The sequence below is a fragment of the Sander vitreus genome, chromosome 4, assembly GCF_031162955.1.
Source record: "Sander vitreus isolate 19-12246 chromosome 4, sanVit1, whole genome shotgun sequence".
In the NCBI taxonomy this organism is placed as follows: domain Eukaryota; kingdom Metazoa; phylum Chordata; class Actinopteri; order Perciformes; family Percidae; genus Sander; species Sander vitreus.
In genome coordinates this window covers 20,116,581-20,142,079 of record NC_135858.1, presented here as the reverse complement: position 1 = coordinate 20,142,079, position 25,499 = coordinate 20,116,581, and the positions used below count along the sequence as shown (strand labels likewise).

Genomic DNA, 25,499 nt, shown 5'->3' with positions numbered 1-25,499 from the left:
GGCGATGACATCATCAATACGCACGTATGCGGCTTCGTCGTCCAAACGAAGCCAAAAGGGAGCCGTTTTCAAATCTTTTCACTCTGGGACCAGGTTTCCAAAAAGTGCGTTTACAGGATTCGTTTGGACGATAGGCCCAAACGATGCAAAACGTGCGTTTGCATCAAAAAGAGTCTCCGTGTGGATGGCCCCTCAGTATTTACAAGTATCAAATAAACCGCTTATGTGGACATAAGCTAATATAGTTTGGTTGCTTCTGAGCTGAGTTAAGCTTATTCATGTGGATTCACTGTTGAATATTGAATTATTTTTTTGGCACAAAAACTAAAGCCACCTGTTCTAAATGTAGCTGGCCAGTCGTTGCATCCTGTGGCACCGCAACACCTTGCTTTTGTCGACATGCAGTCTGCTGTCTACCTCTGCCCTGCTTTATTATGGCAGGGGAGACAATGACCCAGAATCCATTTGACCTGAGTGCTTTAAATCAAGGCTCCATCAGAGGAAAAAAAGTTCTCTCCCCACCAGCACGCCCAGCGCCAACTAGGACAAGTAATACAGACAGAATAAAAACGTCCTCTTAGAGGACACAGGGGGAGAGAGGGATGGAGGAGTGAAGACATGACAGATGGAAAGAAAGGAGACAAGGTGCTGGATTACTGACTGGAGACATGGAGAAATTGGGCACTGCTGCAACAACAACATGCTTTCTGACATGAGATAAGTTATCTCATGGGACACTGATTGGAGCAGTCCCATGGAAAGTAAATAACAAAGTTGTAAGAAAAACCTGTTTTTGCATCTATTTTTCTACATACGTTATATACTTATCGGCAACTTTAAAAAGTACCAAAGGTGGCATTGATCTGGCCACACCTGTAGTCTTGTTTACTTATTCTTTGATAAGATAGTTTCTGATTAAAACCATAGTTTTTGCCAATTTTAGACTAGATTTTATTAGGCATTGTGCTAGTGTAGTTCTTGAAGACCATGTGATTCAGTCAAAAGCTCCAGAACAAGCTGTTAAATTGACCTTGAGCTCCTTGAGCTTACATTGTTTGAATGTCCAGAATGAACCATTGAGTTCTTAACGTCACCAGTTTTTCCACTTATTTTAACATAGCCTTTCGCTTATTATAATATCTGAATCATGCATCACAATGACGGATCGCAGCGTTTTGTGACTATAGTCCCAGTCATGTGCATCACTTTTTAGTGTCCTCTGGAAACTGTTGTGTTGTGAGCTTCTCTATTTGCAGCACTTTTCTAAAGGCTGCACGTGTCATCAATTTTGGTCAACATAAATTTGTAAACATGTTTCTTAATTTGCTTGTATTTTGTCTATTTGCGTGTTTTCTTAATTTGCAGTGCGTTGAGCTTCCAGTGCTACCATATTTCCCCCCTTTTTCAGTCTTTTTGATAAGCTAAGCTAACAGCTGCTGCCTGTAGCTTCATATTTTATTGCACAGACATGAGAGTAGTATAAACTCTCGGCAAGAAAGCGAGAGTTTAGCCTAAACGTTTGTTCAACATTTAAGAACTTTGGCTTTTTTTTGTAAAAAATTAACCATTTTAATATTGGTATTGTATCACCAGTGGTATAGAAAAATTTAAAATGCTACACAGACCTGTTGATATGAAATGTGTTGTAATTAAGTGTTTGTGTCTTCAGATACTCGTCTAGATTGTGTGTGTGTGTGTGGCTCACTGAAGCCTGCCCTGTTTATCTGTTTACACACAGCAGCAGCTGCTAATCTGCTTTTTTCTTTCCACTCCCCTTGACACTGAATAAAAAAATTCAGAACATAATGGGATAAAAAAAACTGAACATTTCCAAATAGTAATCTCATTCCAACTAAATGCATACCCTGTTATTTAAAACTAAATGCTGATAGAGATGGATGCAAAAATAATGGATTTGGCATTTTCATTAAACCCCCTGTTCTTCCATTACAGAACTGAAGAAAAACATGGCTTTAAACTAGAGGGGGAGAAATGAATACAAAAAAAACATGTAGGTGATTAGTTTAAGCAAAGCAACCCAAAGCCTAATTAAAAGATTAACATATAGAATACATAATTAGTATATAGTATCAAGACATTATGTAACTTGTGGTTTTACATGACAGATGTAAGAGGACACAGACATTTATAATACTGGAATCTGAGCACATAATTCAAAAGACGAGATGAAACAAATGATACACAGCATTGAAAAGAAGAAAAGAAACTGCGTCTAATTGACTGAGGGGAACTGCAGCAGTACTTCAAGCTCTGTGCAGGGTGTGTGTACAGTATACCACTGTGTTTCAGGTGTAATGTAGTGTGTGTGTCTCCAAACAGACCCTGTGTTCAGTCAGTTTGACTTCAGTGACTTCAGTCTGACATGGCCAGGGGTCGTGTTTCGGCTAATGGCTTTACGGTTGTCAGAAAGGTCAGACGTCAAATCTCAGTGCAGTAGTCAAAACCAACTGCTTCCTGTTTTAATGGCCATGTGCTGTGTCATTAGCCTTTTGTGCAATGTTTCCTCAACTCTGACTCAGGGCCCAAATTAATTGCTAGTGTATGATAATGAGGACCTTTGGGTTAAACTGCAGTTCTGAAATGTGAGTCTGCAGTGAAATAAGTTTAAGAGCCGCTGTTACGACATTTGAGCAGTGAAATAATCATTCAAGTTTTACACAAACCACCAGGTCAACCAAACTTACTCAGAAGAAAAAACCAAGAACACAACAACTATGCAGCTTTCCTGTGCAGTGAGCGATTATTGAAAGGTGGAAGTGCTTGAAAGGAACTAGTTTGTACGACAACATTGGAAGACTCAAGCCGCCTACACATGATAGGCGGCAAAGCCCCTTTGCGCCGGCCGTTCCATTGATGTCCTATGGGGAGGGCGGTGGCGCCCAACTAGGCGCTGAGCTACCCCTGGCGTCGCGCACCGCTCAGATTTAGCGCTTTGTGCTGCGCTCATAGTTTAAATTATTTCAACTTTGACCTATTTGCCACTGACCTTTCGAAAGCGCAACCAATGAGATAACAGCATGTCGTTACTTAGCAATGGGGAAATAGCTTCCTTGCCACCCTTGACGATGAATACCTGCGCTGCATTTTTCTCTCTACGCTTTGTTCTGTGCCATACCTAGCGGTGCACAGAGAGCAAATTGCTTATCATGTGTAGGCGGCTTAAAGTGTTTATAGCTGCTCCGAATGGCCACAGTAAAATGCAAGATGCAGTAAGTCTCAATAATTGATTTACATGATGGCATAACTAGAAAGGTAAGACCCAAGTTGTAGTAAACTAGAACGATCATTTAAATAAAAAGCCGTATTTGTTATTTTAGATACATATCTTGAATGGCAGCACACAACAATAAGATATTTCTGCGTGCTACATGCTTTAAGCACCTATTAGCATGTGATAAATGCCACACATTGTCGAGCCTCTTCTGGTATGCAAAGAGTGGGCTCATGCATTGATTTCTCTTCGAGTCTAATATGTCAGCTGAGGCCGTCATTTTCTCTAGTGACAGACACGGCGTGCTAAAAAATGAACTCGCAGTCTGATGTTATGGATTTGGTTTTGTCTCTGATGACCTTAACACTTTGGTAAAGCTCATTATGAAATCAGAACAGGCTGTCATTTTGCAAAAGCCTTTATAGTTCAGCTAAACCATGAAATGAGAAGAAGTCATCTCATTCCAAGAGGCTGGCTGGATTGCTCATTTTAAACATGCAATTGGATCAAGCTCTTTCATTGCAAATGTCTTAACAAAAAAATCCCGCTGTACTCTTCCAGAAGTCGTGTAAAAAATTGTTTTGAAAGAGAAGCGTTGCTCAGTCAGACTCAATCTTTCATTTCACACCGGGGCCTTTAAGAAATCCTGTAATGAATTTCCATTTCTTTAAACTCTAGCTAACTACTTAATGAATAGTCTTATATGCTCTACGACCCTGAAACTTTTGGAGGGATACAAGGTTTCACGAAGTGAATTGCTTGTATCTGAGCAGTGAATGATGATGGTGCGTGTCACTTGTACAACAGCTGTAACTCCTGCTACTATCTGGCTGAATTGTTTTGGTGGTGCTTTTTGAATCAGCTTGGCCCACCCTTGGTATTAGTAGGTGTTTAAATGAATTAGTGGGACCTGGAGACATAAGTGTTGGCCTGTAGCACAGGGACTCTGGGGTCGGGATTGTGATGGGAGGGGGCACAGAGGAGGGACATAGTTTTTATGTCCGTCTGCTGAGGCCACGGTTTCACAAGCAGGCACGCAAGTAAACGCAGGGTAGACACTCTCTTTCTCATGACATAGGGGGTTTGTACAGCACACATGTAGATTAAATGCAGATACACACACACAAACTCTGTCACACACACTGGCCCATTGTGTGTGACACTGCCGCCACTGTGTCTCCTTGCGGAGCGTCCTGACACAGCACACGCCTCCTCACTGCTAAATGTCATGCACTGTTACTGACATTATTGGTTAAGCAAAGTGCAGCGAGTGTGTGTGTTTGTTTGTTTGTTTGTGTGTCATGTTCTTGTGTATTACTTGTTGTTATTGTTGTGTATGCAGTAGAAGCAATGAATCGGTTAGTCAATCAATAGAAAATTCAGCATTTTGGCAACAATTTGATAATCAGTTTTTCGTTTGAGTCACTTTTCTAGCAAAAACCGCCTGATATGTTATGGAAACGGAAGTTTTCTCTGTTTTATATCATTGTGAACAGAATTTCTTTGAAGTTTTGCACTGTTAGTAGGACAAAACAAGACATTTGAGTACATCATCCTGGTTAATTGATTAATCAAAAAGAACAATCAGCAGACTATTCTATGATAGAAAATAATCATTAGTTGTGCAGCACAGACCCGTCAGTGATTTTTCAGGGCTGCTTTTTTGCTTTTAATCGTTTTGCTTGAAAAATACTAACTTAAATTAATTCTTAAAATAGCAGTCAATTAACTCAACTTATCTATTAATCTATTTCAACACGATATCTTTTCATTCTGAAATTTTAATGATTGCTGATGAATCCTAGTCCATTTAATGTCAGAAAAAAGGAAAAATGCCCACCACAGAGCCCAAAGTGATGTCTTAAAAAAGTTACTTTTTAAATTCGAACAGTCCAAAAATATTTACTATCATATAAAACAAAGTTCACAAGTTTTCTTTTTTACATTTTTGCTTGAAAAATGATTCAAATTTGTGGCTGACTTAAATTTTCTGTTGCTTGACTTATCATTTCAGCTCTGTTCTGTTTTACTGTAGACGTCCTCTTTTCCCAGATGTTTACCTCATTCTCCCTGGCTGTGTGTCTTTTGTCTTTGCGTTTGCTTGTGCCAGGCAGAGACTGATAACAGCATTAGCTTGTATCCTCATACCAGCAGATGATGAACTGTGAGGAGGAGAGGGGCCTGTGAAAGTACAGCAGGATTCACCAGCAGCACAAGAACACAACACAAACACATGGGGCCCTATCTTGCACCTGGCGCAGCGCAGCCTAAAGCCCGACGCAAGTGTCTTTGCTAGTTTAAGACCGACGCAGTTTTCAATTTCCCGTCCAGCGCCCACACCGTTTAAATAGCAAATGCACCTGCGTCCATCTTTGCGCCCATGGGCGTGCAGGTCTTACAGGGAGGTGTGTTAAGGTGCATTCTTGGCGTATTGCTATCTTGAGGCAGCGGGAAGTGATTTCGCCATTGACCAACAAAAACCTGGTCTAAAGTCAATGGCGTAGCATTTCATTGTTATTTTAACAGCGAATTAGTCAAATGTGCTTGGCTCGTGCACAGCGTTAAATCGTTAAATATCGTTAAAATAGGGCCAAGGCACTCTTGTGGTGCAGTGCTCGGCCTCCTCCTCCTTCTTCTTCTTACTGATTGACGGGGTCAGCCTCAGTGGGTGGAGTATTCTTATTTTGGCAACTTGCTCCTATAACTGTCTGTTATAGCTCAGAGGGCAGCTGTGAAACTTTGCACCTCTAAGTTCTCGTCTTTGTCACAGTCAGAAGTAATTGGCTGTCAAGATGGTCTATTCAGTACCCGAGGAAGATTACCATTGTTGTTATGAAAAGCACATCTGTAATAGGTTGTAGTTTTTAAAGACAGACATTCAAAATGGGATGATAATGAGGGAATGGGAAGTCTTTTAAAAGATATGGTTTTCATTTAAAGTATTATTAAAATCTTTTGTCAGCTACTGAATAGAGAATAGAGAGGTCAGAGCAAAACGTTTCACTGGAAATATTTTTGGTTTATGGTGCCGCTGCAAAATATCCTCGGGAAGGAACTTGTTTAATAGTGGAACGTGTACGTTCAAAAGTTGTTTTAGTCATGTAACAGAAAACTCAGATTGGACAGATAGTCTAGCTAGCTGTCTGGATTTACCCTGCAGAGATCTGAGGACCAGTATTGTGCTGCCTTTATCTATAATGTACGCCTATTGGCCTCCGTGCCAAATCACCTTCATAATGATGATGGAAGGTCCCGAATGACCTCAATCCAGCTGCTTTGTGGAGATATTAGTGTATTAAAACTGATGTCAGCACAGCTCCACACACACACACACACACACACACACACACTCTCTCTCTCTCTCTCTCTCTCTCTCTCTCTGTTGTGATGCTATAATGTTTAGCCCTTCATTGAAAAGCACTCATTTCCTGACACAATTTCATTAAACTTAAATGTACCTCTAATTCTAATTGAACAGCTCGCTTTATCAAGCAAGGACTTTTAAAACGTTTATAGTTTGAGTTTGGTTTCTGTCCTTGAGAAGACATGTGGGTCTCATAAGTGTGGAAACTCACAGCTGTGTTAAAGTTGTGATGAAAAGTAGATAATGGACCTGAAAGCTCAGTGACAGAGCCTTTGTACTGAACCGTCAGGCGGCCATGACAGGCGAAATGTTCTCAGTGCAGTTGGCCCAGTGAGATACAGTAAATGGCTCCAAGCTTGTAACAATTCATTATTAAGATGTTTACCTTGGACACTGTGGGCTGTTTTTTTTGTATAGGGTTAGAGTAGTTATGTCTCTTTTATATTGCTTTCATAATATACATTTTTATTAATGTTCTAGTTTGGCAGCAGATACAGTTTTTACAAGTGTGTCAACTATGGTTTGAGGCTGGAGGATAAAGTCTTCTTCTGAAAGATGTCTGTCTTTTTAGGCAAAGAAAAAGCATTTTCTTAAGTCCAGGCCACTTATATTTCCTTTAGGAGTGTGAGTGGTGTGGTTTGCATCTTTGTGATCTTGTAATCACAACAAAGCAGGGGCTTTTGTGATGCGTAGGCAGCTGGCAATTTATGAAAACAACAACCTGAATAAAATCAAAGACAAAACTGGTAAAATGGTTAGCAATTGTTACGCTGTTGGTGGTTTACTTTGGGCATAAATATTGTTTAGCAGCAGCTGCTTGCTGTGCTTCGTCTGGCCTTTTTTTTTTTTTTTTATAATTGATGTCAAGATTCGGCTGTGCCTTTTACCATAAAAATGTGAAACAGTGTGAGTGCAGTCTAACATTCTTATCTGCAGACTGGGAGCTGATTGAGGTCAATCTGTGATTTGCTGCATTGGCCCCGGGGACCGACTTTGCTATCACCAGAGGGATTACAGTTGCTCACAGCTCCCCGAGTTTTACATATCTTCAAACAGTTTGTCTTTGCCTCCTGCTAGGGCATCATGTCAACTACACAGAGTGTTTGCAATGTCTGTTTTTCATGCACTGCTGAAACTCTTAATGTGCAAGCTAATCTCCCTTTGGGGCAGCAAATGAGTTATTCTCTTCTATCTTCAGCTGTTTACAATAGCATTTTTTAAATGTTAAAGAAACAAGACTACAGATCAGCATGATGGGGTCTTACAGTTCAGAATTTGTCTTAACTGTGAGAGCTGATTGATATGTCAAATGGAAGCTTCTTTGTAAATATCCCCCACCGAATAATGCATGAGAACAGCTAAAGCTGGCAACGTGATGAGCAGTAAAACCGCTGCCTGCTTGTTCAGGCACTGGTTTCCTACCAAGAGAGCGATGTTGCTCAGCAGCTCGTCGTCCCTTTCACTCATGTGGTTTCGGGCTGTTTGGGTGCTTGTGAGAGTAGGAAAATGCTCATCAGTCTAAAAATCTGTGGTATTTTTGGAAAAAATCATGCTAGTTTGCCAACATCCTCTCCACCCAGTGGTTTTTATTTTCCGTGAGTGGGCAATAATCAAGTACTTAATCAGAGTGTTGAAATAAGAAGGACGGCAAACAATAGACTGATACTGCTCTAGGTACATGAAAATAATATGATTAAGGGCGTAGGTTTGGTTTCAGAAGGTGGGAAACGCAATGAAGTCAAGGGTGCTTTTACAAAAAAAGTTTGGTTATCCAAAATCATGTTAATCCACCAAAAATGCTATGTAAATTCCTGGATCAAATCTCATTTTCATTGAGATGATTCACAGAGACGTATTCACATCTTTGGCTACAACTTACTAACAATTATTTCACTACTGATTCATCACATTTTTGAAAATAGTTATTTGGTCTATAAAACATCAAAAAACGATGAAAATGTACCCAACACAATATCCTAGAGCACAAAGTGACGTTTAGTCTTATTTTAACAGACCCACAGTCCAAAATCCATATAAATATTAAATGTGCTATATTGTAAGATACAAAACTGTTAATTCTTACATTTGAGAACCTCAAATCATTAAATTTGTAATTTTTGCTTGAAAAAATGACCTATAACAAAATAGTTGATTTCCTTTTGATCGATTAATTGACTGATTGTTAGCGCTTTCTATTTGCATACCAAAGATAGTTGTTAGCATTTAAACAATATGCTCCATCCTAGCACAGCCTGTAAATAGCCTGAGAGACAAAAACCCAAGACAAAAAGATCCATAAAGTCTACTTGTGCTGCTTGTAAAGTGTATTACTATTAACACTCAGCAACATACGGTATGAAGGCAACCCAGATGAGTGTATCAACATCTTTATCAGGATTACGACAGCCTGAAAGTCGGTGTACACTGTTAGAGTTTAGTGAGTAAATCCAACTGAAACTGTAAAAGTTGGGGACAAAAGGTGTGTGTGTGTGTGTGTGTGTGTGTGTGTGTGTGTGTGTGTGTGTGTGTGTGTAATATCATTACCTCTGCTCTGATTCCCCTGATTTGATCAACAGTAGCTCCTGGGTTTCATATTCCCGTCACTAATGCCATTGACCATCAAAGACAGCTAAAGAAAACGCTGGACGTTCCTTGTTTGTCACACATCCTGTCTGAAGTTAATTCACTTTGCCCACTGCACTCACATCTCACAGAGAGAGAGAGAGAGAGAGAGAGAGGTACGCCGTGCTTGAAAGCATTCACGGGGCATTAGAGGAAACTTTTACCTTGTAAAACTCAGCATGGTGTAAAATAAAGCATTTCATGTCAAATGTTTTATAAATGTCAGCGGTTTAGGGTCATAGTTGTTCTTCGACCCAGTTTGCTCATTGGCTTTTTCTGGATCAGCTCCACTGTGTGTGCCTCTTATTGTGATATTGGTTAAAACTTTAATCATCCCAGGGGAAAATGTGATGGTATTTGGATTGATGTTGTTGATAGGGCTGCACAATATAGATTATTAATTATCACCGATGTCAACTTGCGCCATAAACATTGCAAAAGACTGCAACATTGCACTTTTGAGTTAGTTGATAGTAGTAGAAAACTGCACTTTAAAATGTAACTTTCATACATTTTAAAGATGATTTTCTTTCTTTTTTTTGGGGGGGCTTTTCCGCCTTCAATTTGACAGGACAGCTGGTGAGAAAGGGGAGAGAGAGGGGGAAATGCAGGAAATCGTCACAGGTCGGATTAGAACCCTGGACCTCTGTGTCAAGGCATAAACCTCTCAGTATATGTGCGCCTGCTCTACCCACTGAACCAACCTGGCCACAACTTTCGTACATTTTATTGGTGCCTTTTATGTTCAGTTGAATTTGAGAATGTTGAAATTTTTTTTCATTTTTTTAATTCAAAAAGCAATTTATTGTATTTAAGCAGTATACTGAAAGCAGTGGAAAAGCATAACTATGTACACTTTAATGTCTGTTCATATCGCTATCGCAATATTAAACAACGTTATCTTATATTTTTCCCATATCATGCGGCCCTAGTTGTTGTACAATCATTCTCTAACTTCTCCACAATGTGTACTGTAGACTAGTGTGTATTGTAACTCTGGAGGTGTGTGTGTGTGTGTGTGTGTGTGTGTGTGTGTGTGTGTGTGTGTGTTGATTCTGTGAAGCAGTTATTATTTCATCAGTTTCTACACTGAACTCAGCTCCTATAAACCAAAGAAGGGTGGCTGACTTTTTGGCTGCAGTTCAGCCGAGTAAAACCTTAATTTCACAAAAAAAACTAAGGCAATAAAAACTTTACAACTAAGCTAACGTATATAGGTAAAAGTATAATATGAGCAAAACAATTAGAATTGCAGTTTGTTTAAAATGTCTAACATTAAAAATGAAAGATATGAGCAGTATGTGGTGTTGCTCATTACCTTCATCTTTATTTTACTCATCATCCAAACTGCTTTTGACCCAGCATGGTGTGTTTCCTGTTTCAGCACAGGCAGTTGTTCCATGTCATTACTTGAATGGATGTGCTTCTATCAGTAGGAACATTGTGTCAGGAACAGATGACAGAACAAACAATACTTCAATATTTATGACCTCAGTTGATAATATCACACTATTCTGGAGATAACTAGCAGTGCTTCAGAGTATACAGTATATTTACATGCAAGACATTTGAGAAGAATTATTATTATTACCTTGGGTATGATGACCATATTAATACTTGTATTGCTCCTTTAAAACATTATACTGTTTACTTTGAATGTTACATTGGAGCTACATAGTCAAATGATTTTTACAGTGTAATTGAGTTCTGGTTGTTCCTTTTTACAGCATTTTCTGTTAATAAGCATTCAAATCGAATTTTTGTTTTATAAATGTAATATCTTCTCTTACTGCAATTCTTTTAATTAAGAGTGTATTGAGACACTGTGATTAACACTCAAAATAAACGTACTGTAATAAAAAAAAACTTTATTTAGATTAGTGAATCATGTTAACAAACACATAGATTCCAAATAACAAGGTAATAAGGTAATCTGGTTGCCACTTTGGATGAACACAATGACGTCAAATACACACAAAAAGCTGAAAATGTATAACTAACATCTATTAAAATTTAAAGCAACACTAGAGAACTTAAAAAACAAAAATGTTTCCAAAATTGTTTCAGTGGTTCATCAACTCGTAACAGGGTGTACGGCACGTCTCCATTCGCTTTGCGGGTCTCTATCGGCTATAACCGCACTATGCAAGTTTGCCAGATCGGGTAGCAGATCTGTAGTTCGAATGAGACATAACGGGACAATGCCGCTTCCAACCTGTAGGGAGACCAAAGCGGGAAAAGTTCCCTAGTGTTGCTTTAAGAACAGAAATGTATGTTAAGTATGTTGACCTCCAGTGTCAAGCAAGCTATGTTGATGATAGATCTTTTAAATATTTATATACTATATGTTGTACGTGGATGACATAGTACTACTGTCTCCATCTGAAGATAATTTGCAGCGGATGCTCTCCTATATCGATGATTGGTGTAATAAATGGAGATTGTTTATCAATAGAAAGAAAACAGAAATAATTCACTTTAGAAAACCTTTTATCTACTCGCAGCACTAATGAGTTTAAAATTGGGTCACACAAGGTGAACTTTGTAGACTCATATAAATATCTAGGTTTCTATATTGATGAACATATGAATTTCAGAAATGGTGTTAAGGTTCTTGCTGATTCAGCACGTAGAGCTTTGGGAGGAATCATTGGTAAAAGCAAGAATCTGAAAGACATACGTTTTCAAACTTATTCTAAATTGTTTCAAGCTTGTGTGTGCCCTATACTTGATTATATTGTGGGTGTTAGAGGACTTAGGAATATATCTAACTGTGAATTAGTGCAAAATAGTGCCATAAGATTTTTTCTGGGTGTGCATAAATATACCCCTACATTGGCGATAGTGGGAGACATGGGATGGGAATCATGTGAGGCTCGCTGGAAGATATGTATGGCCCAGTTATGGAATCGTCTATTAGATATGGACGCAAATAGGTTGACAAGGAAAATATTTCTCTGGAATAAACACATTCTTGGTCCTTGGTCTAACGACATATGCAAATTGTTTTGTAATTATGATTTTGGTGAGTTGTTTCTTAATAATGAAAAGCTGAATATTTGTTTGTTTAAAGAATCTGTGTTTGCTAAAGACAAAAAGCAGTGGGCCGATGATATATGGGCTAAGCCAAAATTGCGTATTTTTGTAATGATAAAACCAGAATATGGTACTCAGAATTATGTTGTGTATATAATTTGTCAAAAAGGCAAAGATCTTTATGTGCTCAAGTGAGATCTTGGGTTTTTCCTTTGACTATTGAAACAGGACGATATGTTGATGTAGAAGAGGAAAAACGGATCTGTTCCATGTGTTGTTTGAATGATATAGAAAATGAGTTCCATTTTGTTTTCTATTGTCCTTTTTATTGTGAACAGTGTGACTTTTTGTTTCGTAGGATAAAAGCAGAGATTGACTTGGTAAATATGGATGATGCTCAAAGACTGAGATGGCTGTTCACATATGAAACATAAATTAGCCAATTATCTAGATAAAGCTTGGGAGAAGAGGAAAAAAGCTCTTTATCGAGATGAATTGTAGATGAGAATTTGTTGTGTGTGTGTGTGTGTGTGTGTGTGTACGTATGTGTATATACATATATGTATGTGTGTATATTTCTCCGAATGATTTGTATATGCGACAGGAAGATGTTTGTTAAATAAGTAAATTTGTGGTGTCTTGTAATCCCATGTGGGATGGGCCAAAATGTTTGGCATGACACAGAAATAAAACATAACTAACTAACTATATAATGACCAGAATTTGGAAAGGTCTTTAAAAAAAGAAAAAGTCTCAATTGTGTGTTTGGATGCCTTTTTGAGTTATTAACTAATGTTCACTTACACACAGAAACACACACAAACATATTTAGCTGGTAAACTGTGGACTGAAAGTGATGCTGCTTGTTTCCTGTCCAGGTTTTAGCAGTTAGTTAGAGGATGTAGAGCTGCAAAGAAAATGTAGTATAATGTCGGTGGCACGCTGACTAGATGCACATTGCATTGTGTAGCTTTTCATCAGGCGATGCTGCTGGTTTCATCAGGCAAGGGCTGCAGACATGAGGGAAATATTTATTAGCATTTGTGAAAGAGTAAGTAAAAATATGTTTGATGCATAAAACATGCACATTTAGTTTTTAAAGCTTTGAAAATCAAGTGTCACATATTTTTCTGGCTGCGGTAATAAGATTTCTGTACATTGTTAAGGAGTGTGGTTCAACGGAAGTGCTCAATCACTGTGGATTTTCTACCTACTAAATGTTTTTTTGTTTTTTTTAAACTCTTCAGGTTAATTTTAAAGGTTTAGTGTTCTGCTTTTGACCTGTTATGTTGATAGAAGTTGTTTTTTCCCCTCTAGACAATCATTTGTAAAGAAACCCATGCATACAGTGTGCTCCTTTCTTGGTAGATCTCTAAAAGACGATAAGAATCTAAAGCTGTTTTTGTTGGTTCACTGACAAGCATAACTTTTAATTGTCAGAGAGAAAACATGTTAAAAGGCCGCCAGGCTACAGCAAGGTAATGATGACATGAAAAATCCCCGCTTCAGCTCACTGCTCTAGTACTTTTCTCTTTATCAGTTGCTCATCATACTGGTGTCTACATCTAGCATTCAGGAAGTGGTTAACCTTGAAAGAGGATGGTAGAGAAGTCTATAACAGCTCAAAAAGCAAATGGAAAATTGAGACGGCAACCAATGCTCAAATCATTTAGATAAAAATTGAGAAAGTCATAGAGTTACATTTGTCCCATTTCCTGAACCCTTAAAGGTATCATCTTGATGGAATGTATATCATCCAGGTAAATGGAAGAAAATGGAGTGATTAAGAAAATGAAACCTTGCTTTCATTTGCGGTTTCACCGGGATGTTAACCAGACAGTGTTTGGTAGAACAGAAATATGATTGTATTTACATCTGACAGAGAATAGGGAACATGTGACAAGAAAATGGCCATTTAGAATTGAAGGAGTTTTTCAGTGCTTGGTTGCATGGTACTTTGAACTTGGGCCTCTCTACAGTAACTAGGCCACAACAATGCATCTCTGTGCACTTTGGTGTGGTGCATTAGACCAATGCTCACTTTTGAATGTCATTGTTTCCTCAGTGTATCTTTCTTAAAGATTGACTTCTCTCTCTCTCTCTCTCTCTCTCTCTCTCTCTCTCTCTCTCTCTCTCTCTCTCTCTCTCTCCCCTCACTCAGGACATTTACTGCTGCTAAAAGGAGGATGATGATGGGAGGAGGCCGCGGCCGAAGGTGCAGCCCTCACTAGAATCATACTTTCTCTCCCAACTTCACCCCTCCACAATCCATCCACTACTGCCGTCCCTCCTCCCAGCGCCATGGCCAACCATCTGGAGCTGATCCAGGAGCTGCAGCAGCTGGACAAGGTACCCAGTCTGGAGAGGCTGCGGGCGGCCCAGAAGAGGCGTACCCAGCAGCTGAAAAGATGGGCTGTGTACGAGAAGGAGATGCAAAACAAGAAGCGAAAGGCCGACAAGAAGGGACGCAATGCCAACAACCTCCATCAAGCAGAGTCCAAGAGGCATGTGTCGTTTGCCGCCAGCGTGGCACTTCTGGAGGCATCGGCCAGGAATGATCCAGATGAAGGTAGGGGCAGTAAAGAATATTTATGATATGTACAAATTGGAAAATAGAAGTGTAGATTTATGGGGAAATGTGCTCGATGTAGTGAAAACAATAAATTACACAGTGCTCTAAACACGTGACCATTGGACACACAAAATCGAACCACGATAGATTTATTCTCATCGTAACGAGGCAACACACTGAAAATATGTGCTGGGGTTTCGTTCATAGGCTCAGAGTCAAACCCAGCACAAAGCTCAGTGATGCCACGTTTGAATAATTACTCTAATTTCAGTCTCACCTCACTACTTCAGCTGGATATCAAAATGCCAAGGTCAGGAAAATGATGAGCTGGGCCTGCCCATTTAAACTGCCAGTGGTACTCGTTCTGTTCAAGCTGAATTTGTTCTGCTAGGAGCCTGTTTTATCATTGCAAAATAATGAAGTTGTCACACTGAGATGAAACTCTGCCAGTCTTTTAATTAAACTTTCTACGGATGGTGCCCGCCTATTTGGAGATAATCATTGTTTTCCTCCAGTACAAACAGTCCCAGGTCGCTGTGGCAGTGCTAACAGTGTGTCTGTGATGCAGGAATGATAACAGGCTGCATTTCATTTGGATACAACATCTAACTTCACTCTTAACTTGAAATTAGATTGAACTCTTTATCATAACGAATACAGCCCATGGCTGTGCTACTGTAAATTCTTTGCTTGTGCAAGCTGTGGTTACAGATATGGAAACAGCCACAAGGCTCCTGTACAATAATTCTCACAGAGCAGACACAGCCCTGTACACACATACACATACACACATATGCACATGGACTGTGAACTTGCACATATAATTCCCAGCTGGAGAAAGAGTCGGTGGAAGGTTTTTTGTTGTCTTGATGGCCTGTTAGTTTTTATTATTTGTAACCTAAATAAAGATCTGATAAGCAGGCGATAAAAAGATATCACCTAATTGGGTAAAAAGGAGAAGCTCTTTCCATACAAAAAAGTATATCGGTTATGTTGCTGTTGTTGCCTCATCAAACACAGAGAGAGGTGTTACAAAGATATTTTAGAAATGGTTTGAAAAGTATTAAACGTTTTTTTTGTTGTACGATGCTGCGCTGAGTGTAGTTCCCAGTCTGCTGAGCCAATTAGTGTAGATTTTGAACCAGGATGTTGTGACTGTTGGTGTTCATGTCTGTCTTTAGTTTGAAAAACCACACAATGTGGAACATGCAACATATAATCATTTACTTTTCGGTTTCAGGAGATATGTATAAACCAATAACTTAATAATATATTCTATGTATTCAAGGTCAGATTTATACACGGTCAAGTCATTCTGTGCATTCATTCAGTTCAAATTAAATGTCAAAGGGTAGCTTTTGTTTGCTGTTTTTTTCAGTCTTGAGAGGACAGACAAAACACAGGAAGTGATGGGTTGCACACGCTTTTTCAGCAAAACAAAAATCCCTTGGACAACTTTTGAAGGCCATCCTGCCCTTGAGTGTACATATTTGGCGACTTCTAAAATGAAAATGATTTTCATGATTTAAGGGAGTATCTCGACTAGTCTTTGTTTAGTCTGTAGCCTTGGCCAATCAATATTGGAAATTATAGTTTAGTGTGAGGGCAGGGGTTTGCATATTGATACAGTAGGCTGAATACATGTACAAATAACATGACTGTTCATGACTGCTGTAGATGTGCATTTATTTAAATTTTTCAGTATACTTGCCTGCCATTTACGATGTTTGTATTTGTTGTATTGTTTTGCCTGGAATATCTCCAAACTGTTGGATGGATTGTCTTGAACCTTGATACACACATTTGTGTTCCCCTCAGGATGAATTGTGACAACTTTGGTGATCCTGAGTTTTCCTTTAGCGCCATCACAGGTCAATTTTTAAAGTTTATAACCTCAGACCTGCAAAACTAATGCCTTTTCCATCAGTATCAGCTGTACTTTGTCGTTAGTGCTTATAAGCACATCTAACATGCTCAAACTAAGATGGTAAACATGCTACGGTATTCCTGCTACAAATGAACATGTTAGCATTGTCATTGCGAGCAAGTACAGCCTCACAAAGCTGCCTGCATGGCTTTAGACTCTGTCTTGTTTTTATGTAGCTAAATTCATGAAATAATGATAATAGCATAATTGCAAAAGCATAATTGTCCATTATCAATACGTCTCTGATGCTTAAAGATGGCATCAGTTATCAGTAAGGTAGTTTCAGCCCCCATATCTGTGAAGTCCAGTAATTACAGTAATGTAAATAATAAATGTATTGTTACATTAGTTTTCAGCTGTGTTGATATTTTATGTAATTTTCACACATCTGAATAAATATACCAGCCAGTGTCTCTTAGTGTGCAGCATTGGACACATTGAGAGCAGATTTATTTGCTCTGGTTTGAGCATCACTGATAACTGCAGAAGCTTTGCCAGTTCTCCTGACTGCTGACGGTGCCTGGGCATAGAAACATTTGCTATCGTTGCTGTTTAATGAGGGTGACCATGAAAGAGGCAGAGAGATGAAAAGCCAGGGAGACAGGTTGTAGTGTTGCCCACACAGCTCCAGTGGCAGCTGGCTAGCTCAGGAGCCTTATAATCTCCTCTCTCATTCCCTCTGGTCCCCACATGTCCAAATAAGCCTCATGACTCTACATGCTATGCTGCTCAAAGCACACTGCTAACAGGCTGTGGGCTTCCTTTACAAAAATATTATCTGACAGTGTCATTTATTCTCTCGCAATCATTTAAAAAGGTTACGTAAAAATAGAAAAGAAAAATTGAATGTAGAACATGATGGAAATGAGTTTGAGCATCTTAGAAAAACAGGACATCAACACTTAATATTATTTTTCATAAATTACAGGTAAAATTTAGACCCCTAACCTGCAAGAACAATGACTAGTAAACCCAATATCAGCAGTGAAAAGTTACAGACATGTTGAGAAATAAAAGGAGCCATCCATCACCTCTTTTTCATGAAAGAGAAAGGGAGTGCGTGATAAGTAAAAACAACAACATAGAGAGGGACTGGGATTGATTTTGACCCGAGGCGGACTCCACCAGCCTCGAAGCCATAATAAGATGAGAGGCTGGATTGGCTGGACTGACGTTTGCTTAATCCATGATTGGTTGGATCGAGTGAGATGTTTCCTGTGATTCTTTCACTGCTTGCTCTTCTGTGTGGTTGCAGTTAAAGCATCACTGTGTGTGTGTGTGTGTGTGTGTGTGTGCTTTCATGTTTTATGGATGGAACATTGTTTGTTGTGTATTTTTGTAAGCTTAACAGTAGATAGTGTTATTGAAACTAGAATGTGTGAAGAATGCAGGTATTTATATGCTTGTGTTCAAATGGTATGTGTGTTTGTGTGTGCATCTGTGAGTGTGTGTGTTCTGTTTTCTCTCTGAACTACAACGTCCCTCCCTGTCATAACTTCCTCGCTGGAAGCTGTGGGATCAGACTCACCAGGCTGTGAGGAGATGCAGATATAGTAAAGCAGCAGAGGACACAATGTGTACTCGAGCTGCAGATGTGTTGTGGTCGTGAGATGGAGAAAGGAAAAGCTCAGAAAGTGTTTGTGTGAACATTTAAGATGTCATTAATTTAAATAAAATTTAAATGTGTCTGTATGTGTGCTGGTTCGCTAGCCAGAAGAGGCTTTGATCTGAGGGGATAAGAAAGGAGGGAACAGTAGGCAGGAGAGGATTCGATGGAAATGGATGCATCCTGAGTCTGAGCCTATTTCTTTGCCTTCCGGCTGCCACCGTCCTGAACCCTCTGCCCCCTCACTGTGATGAGGTTTGATAGCTGTGAATTATTGTGAAGCACCTCAGTGTCTCTCTGTGCAGCTCTCTGGCTATTGAGACTGATAGGTTTTTTCCTCTCCAGAGAGTAGCTATCCTGCAGAGGAGCAGCCATCAGGGTCAGAAAGGACAATCAACACACACACACACACACACACACACACACACACACACACACACACACACACACACACACACACACACACACACACACACACACAGTATGAACTGACCTGACATTTCTTCTTAACACCACGGTGTTATCTGATGAAGTTGTCGAACAACTCAAGTTGGATTCTACAAATTCTAAAAAACATGCACGACATTTATGTTTACATTCATGTTCAGTTATTATCCAGATTGACAAAGATGCTCATTATTAATAATTAAGACTATCAGGTCAAGTCAATGTAAACATTGTTGAATCGAATCATCCCACTGATTAGCTGATTGCAGGCGGGTGAATAGTGGCATGGATGAAAAGGTTGTTTAGAAATCCCAAATGTAGTATTATTATTATTATTATTATTATTATTATTTTTTTTTTTTTTTTTTTAAAGTGTCCTTGAGCAAGGCACTGAACCCCGGGCTGCTCTTGATCCATCATCTGACAAGAATGATGAAACGGCTTCACACTGCTTGTATTTTATTTAATACAGTTCATTTACCAAGTGAAAGTATTACTACATGGTGTAAAAGTTTGTGCTTATACGTTTTCATGGTTCCTTACATTTTTATTTAAGTGTATAGTAGTTATACGTGTATTTCTTGTAAAAAACACTCGTAAAACTTTGAGTCATTTTATTAGATATTGATGTTTCGGTGCGGCATTCTTCATCAGGCATTTAATTTAGAAAATTACAATAAGCAAATTTTATAGTATACATAAATATTTAACAACCAATCCTAGTCTATCCTGCCTAGAGGGGCAGGTTGTGTTAGGTTGGGCACAATTATTTTTTGTCGTTTTTTTTTTCCTGCAGCAGCTATTTCTTATACGCATAACAGTTGTTTATATTGCCAGTTCAACCTAAATGATTAAAAATGTATCGTGAAAAGTATAAAATGCAAGGGCATCAGTGCAAAACAAATCTTTTTGTTTAACTTCTGAACCTGAAACAGACTGCTTTAAAGATCTACAGATCTGTGACTCTAGTCTTATTTACTAAGAAATCATTTATGGTTGAGATCTTGAAGAGTTCACTAGAAGTGTGTTACAAAAAATGTGATAATGTGACTGGCGGCAATGACAAAGTCAGCCAGTCTGTGTTTTACAGCTCTGTGTGTTTCCCACCCATGGACTCTATTTATTCACCCACTCTCATGGCAACACCCAGCTCACTAATTACCACTTATCCCCCACTTAAAATCATAACTTATAACTTGATGTTTGAGAAGCCACACTTAAAATTCATATTCCATTTTTAGCCATGTGGCTTACTTTTGGTTCACCGCCTTTTTTTCTGCCATATCATCACCATGTAAATACAGAGGAGAAATTACTCTTAACCTTCAGGAAGGAAAAATACTCCAGCAGAGAGTATCGCCTCTCGGAAGCAGAATTCACAAGTAGTTTTATCTGTTTTTTTCTCTTTCTAGTTTGTGTGCAAATTAGGCCTCGGAGGAGCTTTTGTCTTCTTCTGCTGTCTTATTAGAGTGGTGAGGCCTTTTCCTCAGAGGCTCTAGATAGGCTAAGCTGCTCCCAGGCATATAGCAGCAACCGAGTGGCATTAAAAAGAAAAGAAGATGAGTGCAACACAAACAAAAGTACATCACATCAGATGCAACTGATTGTCAAGAACATGCTGACCTTTGGTAGTGATGTCCGCTCTCTCTTTCTGTCACACTCCTCAGTTCATTCTGACTCCAGCTTTTTATATATAGGAGGTAGGGCTGCACGATATTGGAAAAAACTAACATCACAATATATATTTTGTTCTGCAATATGAAAAAATAGCCTACAGGAATTTTCGCCCTCTTGGGGGGCAAGCTCCCCAGAGGAAAATTGTGTATCCTACATTTTAAAGTTGCATGCTTTAATATGGTGCAGATTGACAGCGAACTTAAAAGGCTATAGCTCTATGAGGAATTTTGTGCTCTTGTAAACAATTTATTCATAAACACATTGGTTGTAAATGTGATGATGTAGTTTGCTCTGCAACAAGATCAGTATTACTGCTCTCTGTGTTAGATTGCAACGATAATGTCTGACCAAGACAAAAGGGAATTGGTAGACTTCAGTTTTCACCAGCAGACATAAAAGGATGGACTTTTAAACTAGATTTACCAGCTAATAAAAGCCACCTGAAGCTTGTTATTCACCATTTCTTTCAAATGTCTTCAAATACTCTAAACCATTTGTTCTGATTATAAAGACAAGTGATTCAGCGGCTCGTTTCTATCATCCAGAACCTAATGTGAACTATGTCTACTTGTCCTTTTCTTCTATTTAATTCATATTGATTATGAGGCCTTAAATATCTTCTGAGAATTGTTTGATTAGTATGTGACCAAACCTTGACCTATTTTAAAACTGTGTATCTAAACACAAATATGATCAATATAAACCTTGGTTATGCCCAAGGCCTTTTAAAAAAGCCACAGATTTCTAAAGCATCCTTACCAATAGATGTTTTCGCTCAGCCCTAACTAGCCATCTGTATCAGGAGGTTGTTTACTCACATGCTTAGCTAAGCTGATGGGACTTCCGACCTTTGACAACTGTAGTGCAAGCTGGTCAGTCTCTCTCGTGCATCATGCGTCACAACCAGGTTGAGCAGTGTGTTAGGACAAAGGTGTGTGTGTGTGTGTGTGTGTGTGTGTGTGAGGATCTCTAGAAATGAAGAATTATAGCTCTTTCAATTGCAACTGCAGCTTAAGACAACACATGCACAGCATTTAGAAAGAAATGCTGTAAGGTGAGAAAACGCAACCACAGAAATATACAGACAACACAACCAACCACAGAAATGTTGCAGGTCGCACAGAACAAAATAACTGAATTTTTAGGAACACCAAACATGGCGGGCACATTTATCACTTTTTAGTGTCCCCTGCAAACTTAACTAAGTTACTAAACTAAACATTCTGTTTTGTTCCATGCGACTTGCAGTTACTTTTTTTTTTTTTTTCTTCATGTGCGTTTGTTCTGTCTATTTACATTTTCTTAAGTCGCAGTGTGTTGAGCTTTCGTAGTCTATCGTCTCTCATTTTACAGATATCACAGTTTGAGATGATGCACTTTTTTTGATGTTAAACTATGTTTTTGTGATTTCTGTCATCTTGTGCATGTAAGATTAAACTGGAGCTGCAACAATTAGTCGATTAATCAATTAGTTGATTGATATAATTAAGCAAAAATGCCTACGATTTATTGCATCCAGCTTCCTGAATGAATGTGTTCTGGTTTTCTTAGTCTTTTATGATAGTAACTGAATATCGTTGTGCTGTTGGTTGAACAAAGCTAGCATACATGTCATATTGGCTTACTGTTTTCATATGTTATAGACTAAATTGCAAAAAATATAATCCAGATTTATCAATAATAAAAAATAGTTAGTTGCTGCCCTAGATTATACCACCGATGTGATACTTGCATATGACCACTGACCAAAGGATTTTAATAATAAAATATACACTATAACACTGAGGCTTTCAAACGGTTTTCTGTGCTGTGAGCTCAGATGTGCAGTGAGATCTGCGACTCAAATCTCAATTAAAATCTACCAAGCAAAAATTCTGCACTTAATGTACTGACATCATATAGTACCATATGGCTATATTCAATCATGAGACTGAGGATGAGTGCAACAATTTGTACTACCCCTGCATCCTTCCTGGTGACAAAATGAAGCTGCTTCTCTTAAGGCCAGATGAACGCTCCTTCACCACCGCATTGATTTGATATGACATACAGGTGCTGGTCATATAATTAGAATATCATGAAAAAGTTGATTTATTTCAGTAATTCCATTCAAAAAGTGAAACTTGTATAATGTATACATTCATTCCACACAGACTGGTATATTTCAAGTGTTTATTTCTTTTAATTTTGATGATTATAACTGACAACTAATGAAAACCCCAAATTCAGTATCTCAGAAAATTAGAATATTGTGACAAGGTTCAATATTGAAGACACCTGGTGCCACTAATGAACTCAAAACACCCGCAAAGGCCTTTTAAATGGTCCCTCAGTCTAGTTCTGTAGGCTACACAATCATGGGGAAGACTGCTGACTTGACAGCTGTCCAAAAGACGACCATTGACACCTTGCACAAGGAGGGCAAGACACAAAAGGTCATTGCTAAAGAGGCTGGCTGTTCACAGAGCTCTGTGTCCAAGCACGTTAATAGAGAGGCGAAGGGAAGGAAAAGATGTGGTAGAAAAAAAGTGTACAAGCAATAGGGATAACCGCACCCTGGAGAGGATTGTGAAACAAAACCCATTCAAAAATGTGGGGGAGATTCACAAAGAGTGGACTGCAGCTGGAGTCAGTGCTTCAAGAACCACCACGCACAGACGTAAGCAAGACATGGGTTTGAGCTGTCGCATTCCTTGTGTCAAGCCACTCTTGAACAAGACACAGCGTCAGAAGCGTCTCGCCTGGGCTAAAGACAAAAAGGACTGGACTGCTGCTGAGTGGTCCAAAGTTATGTTCTTTGATGAAAGTCAATTTTGCATTTCCTTTGGAAATCAAGGTTCCAGAGTCTGGAGGAAGAGGAGAGGCACAGAATCCACGTTGCTTGAAGTCCAGTGTAAAGTTTCCACAGTCAGTGATGGTTTGGGGTGCCATGTCATCTGCTGGTGTTGGTCCACTGTGTTTTCTGAGGTCCAGGGTCAACGCAGCCGTCTACCAGGAAGTTTTAGAGCACTTCATGCTTCCTGCTGCTGACCAACTTTATGGAGATGCAGATTTCATTTTCCAACAGGACTTGGCACCTGCACACAGTGCCAAAGCTACCAGTACCTGGTTTAAGGACCATGGTATCCCTGTTCTTAATTGGCCAGCAAACTCTCCTGACCTTAACCCTATAGAAAATCTATGGGGTATTGTGAAGAGGATGATGCGATACGCCAGACCCAACAATGCAGAAGAGCTGAAGGCCACTATCCGAGCAACCTGGGCTCTCATAACACCTGAGCAGTGCCACAGACTGATCGACTCCATGCCACGCCGCATTGCTGCAGTAATTCAGGCAAAAGGATCCCCAACTAAGTATTGAGTGCTGTACATGCTCATACTTTTCAGTTGGCCAACATTTCTAAAAATCCTTTTTTGTATTGGTCTTAAGTAATATTCTAATTTTCGGAGATACTGAATTTGGGATTTTCATTAGTTGTCAGTTATAATCCTCACAATTAAAAGAAATGAACATTTGAAATATATCACTCTGTGTGTGATGAATGAATATAATATACAAATTTCACTTTATGAATGGAATTACTGAAATAAATCAACTTTTTCATGATATTATAATTATATGACCAGCACCTGTATTCAAGCAGTTGATTATTTAAGTGGGATTTGGCACTTCATGCCCTGAGCAGGGCCGCGGCAATGACAGGGCTGAGAACCACAGATAAAATGTATCCTTGTGTGGGTAATGTCTGTTGAATGCTTCTGTAATTAGGAGGACTGGTCTTATTCTCCTGGCATCAGTGGATTTTAGAATCTGTGTTTTTCTCTGGCTGTCGACCTTATCATTGCTGCTGTTACTATTGATATTCTTCTGTCTTTTCTTTCCTGTCATTAGGGCAGTTTTGAGGCAGCCCGTAAGGTGAACAAAACTATTTTTCTCTCCTCTCTGCCAGTCTCTTTCCCTTCCCTCTCTTGCTCTGTCTGTCTACGGGCTCTACTCTCCTGCCTGACACACACTGGCACTGCCTCAGCCTGTGCAGAGGGGGCTGACTCATCCTGGTTGATTCATTCATTCATTTGGGATTACAAATAATAAAAAAGTAAAAATGCAAAAGTGGAAGCAGTGTGATTGGTTGAACTAAGTATGTACAATGTTGTGTGGAGTGTAAATGTTTGTGATATTGTGTCAGGGGTTGTTGAAAGAGCAGGATGCACTGGACCATGGACTTCAGGACATCAGGATTTTGGCTTATTTAGCTTCATAATTGAACATGTTTCTTGGCCGTGTAACTGTCACACAACAACAAAAGGTCATTTATTGAACTTCAGTACTTTACAATCTCTGTTCTCTAGTTTCAGTACAGCCCTCATTTCATTCTTTTCATCTGCATGTATTTCTGGTGCATTACCCTCTTTTCAAATTGCTCACTTAAAGACATACTATTATTGTTATTAATATTATTCACTGTGGTCTTTAGTGAACTGCGCTACACTAAGCGGTAGTCTGCCAACACGCTCTGTGATATCTCCTCCCTCTTCTCCCCTCTTCCACATCAGTCAAATCTACTGGGAGAGCCCCAACTCTCAAGTTAACTCCTATTTCCATGGTAACTGAGGCAGACATAGAGAGGTCCAGGCAGCCATGGCCACGAGCTACTCAGCTGAAAAGGCCCAAATTGTGCATCGTCATTGCTGCTGCTGCACGACATAGTATGTGGGAGACGGTCGGATGTCTGCTGGGTTAACTCGCCTTCAAGTAAAACTATCATGGGTGGAAGTAAATGCCATGATCCAAACGGATTTTAGGAAAGTTCTATGAGAATAATTTCGGCATTATATCAAAGATTTAATTTACATGATAAACTCTCCATTAACTATACAAAAAGAAAATTGGAAAGAGCGCTCAGTATTAAGATTTCAGATAATCATTGTGTACATGTGTAAGATAACACCACACATGACAGAAAGACAGTAGCTCCCAAGATGGCGGCCTCCTGTATACGAGAATGCGACTGTCTT

General features: G+C 39.2%; 1 protein-coding gene across 2 annotated transcripts in view; it reads left to right on the top strand.

Moving 5' to 3' along the window:
- Positions 1-25,499, top strand: part of ppp1r16b (protein phosphatase 1, regulatory subunit 16B) — an 87,583-nt gene that overhangs the window by 13,676 nt on the left and 48,408 nt on the right. For both annotated transcript variants that reach the window (XM_078248934.1, XM_078248933.1), the window contains exon 2: positions 14,416-14,823. In XM_078248934.1, coding sequence (XP_078105060.1) covers positions 14,556-14,823 — 268 coding nt within the window. In that variant the 5' untranslated portion in view covers positions 14,416-14,555. The remainder of the gene's footprint in view (positions 1-14,415; positions 14,824-25,499) is intronic.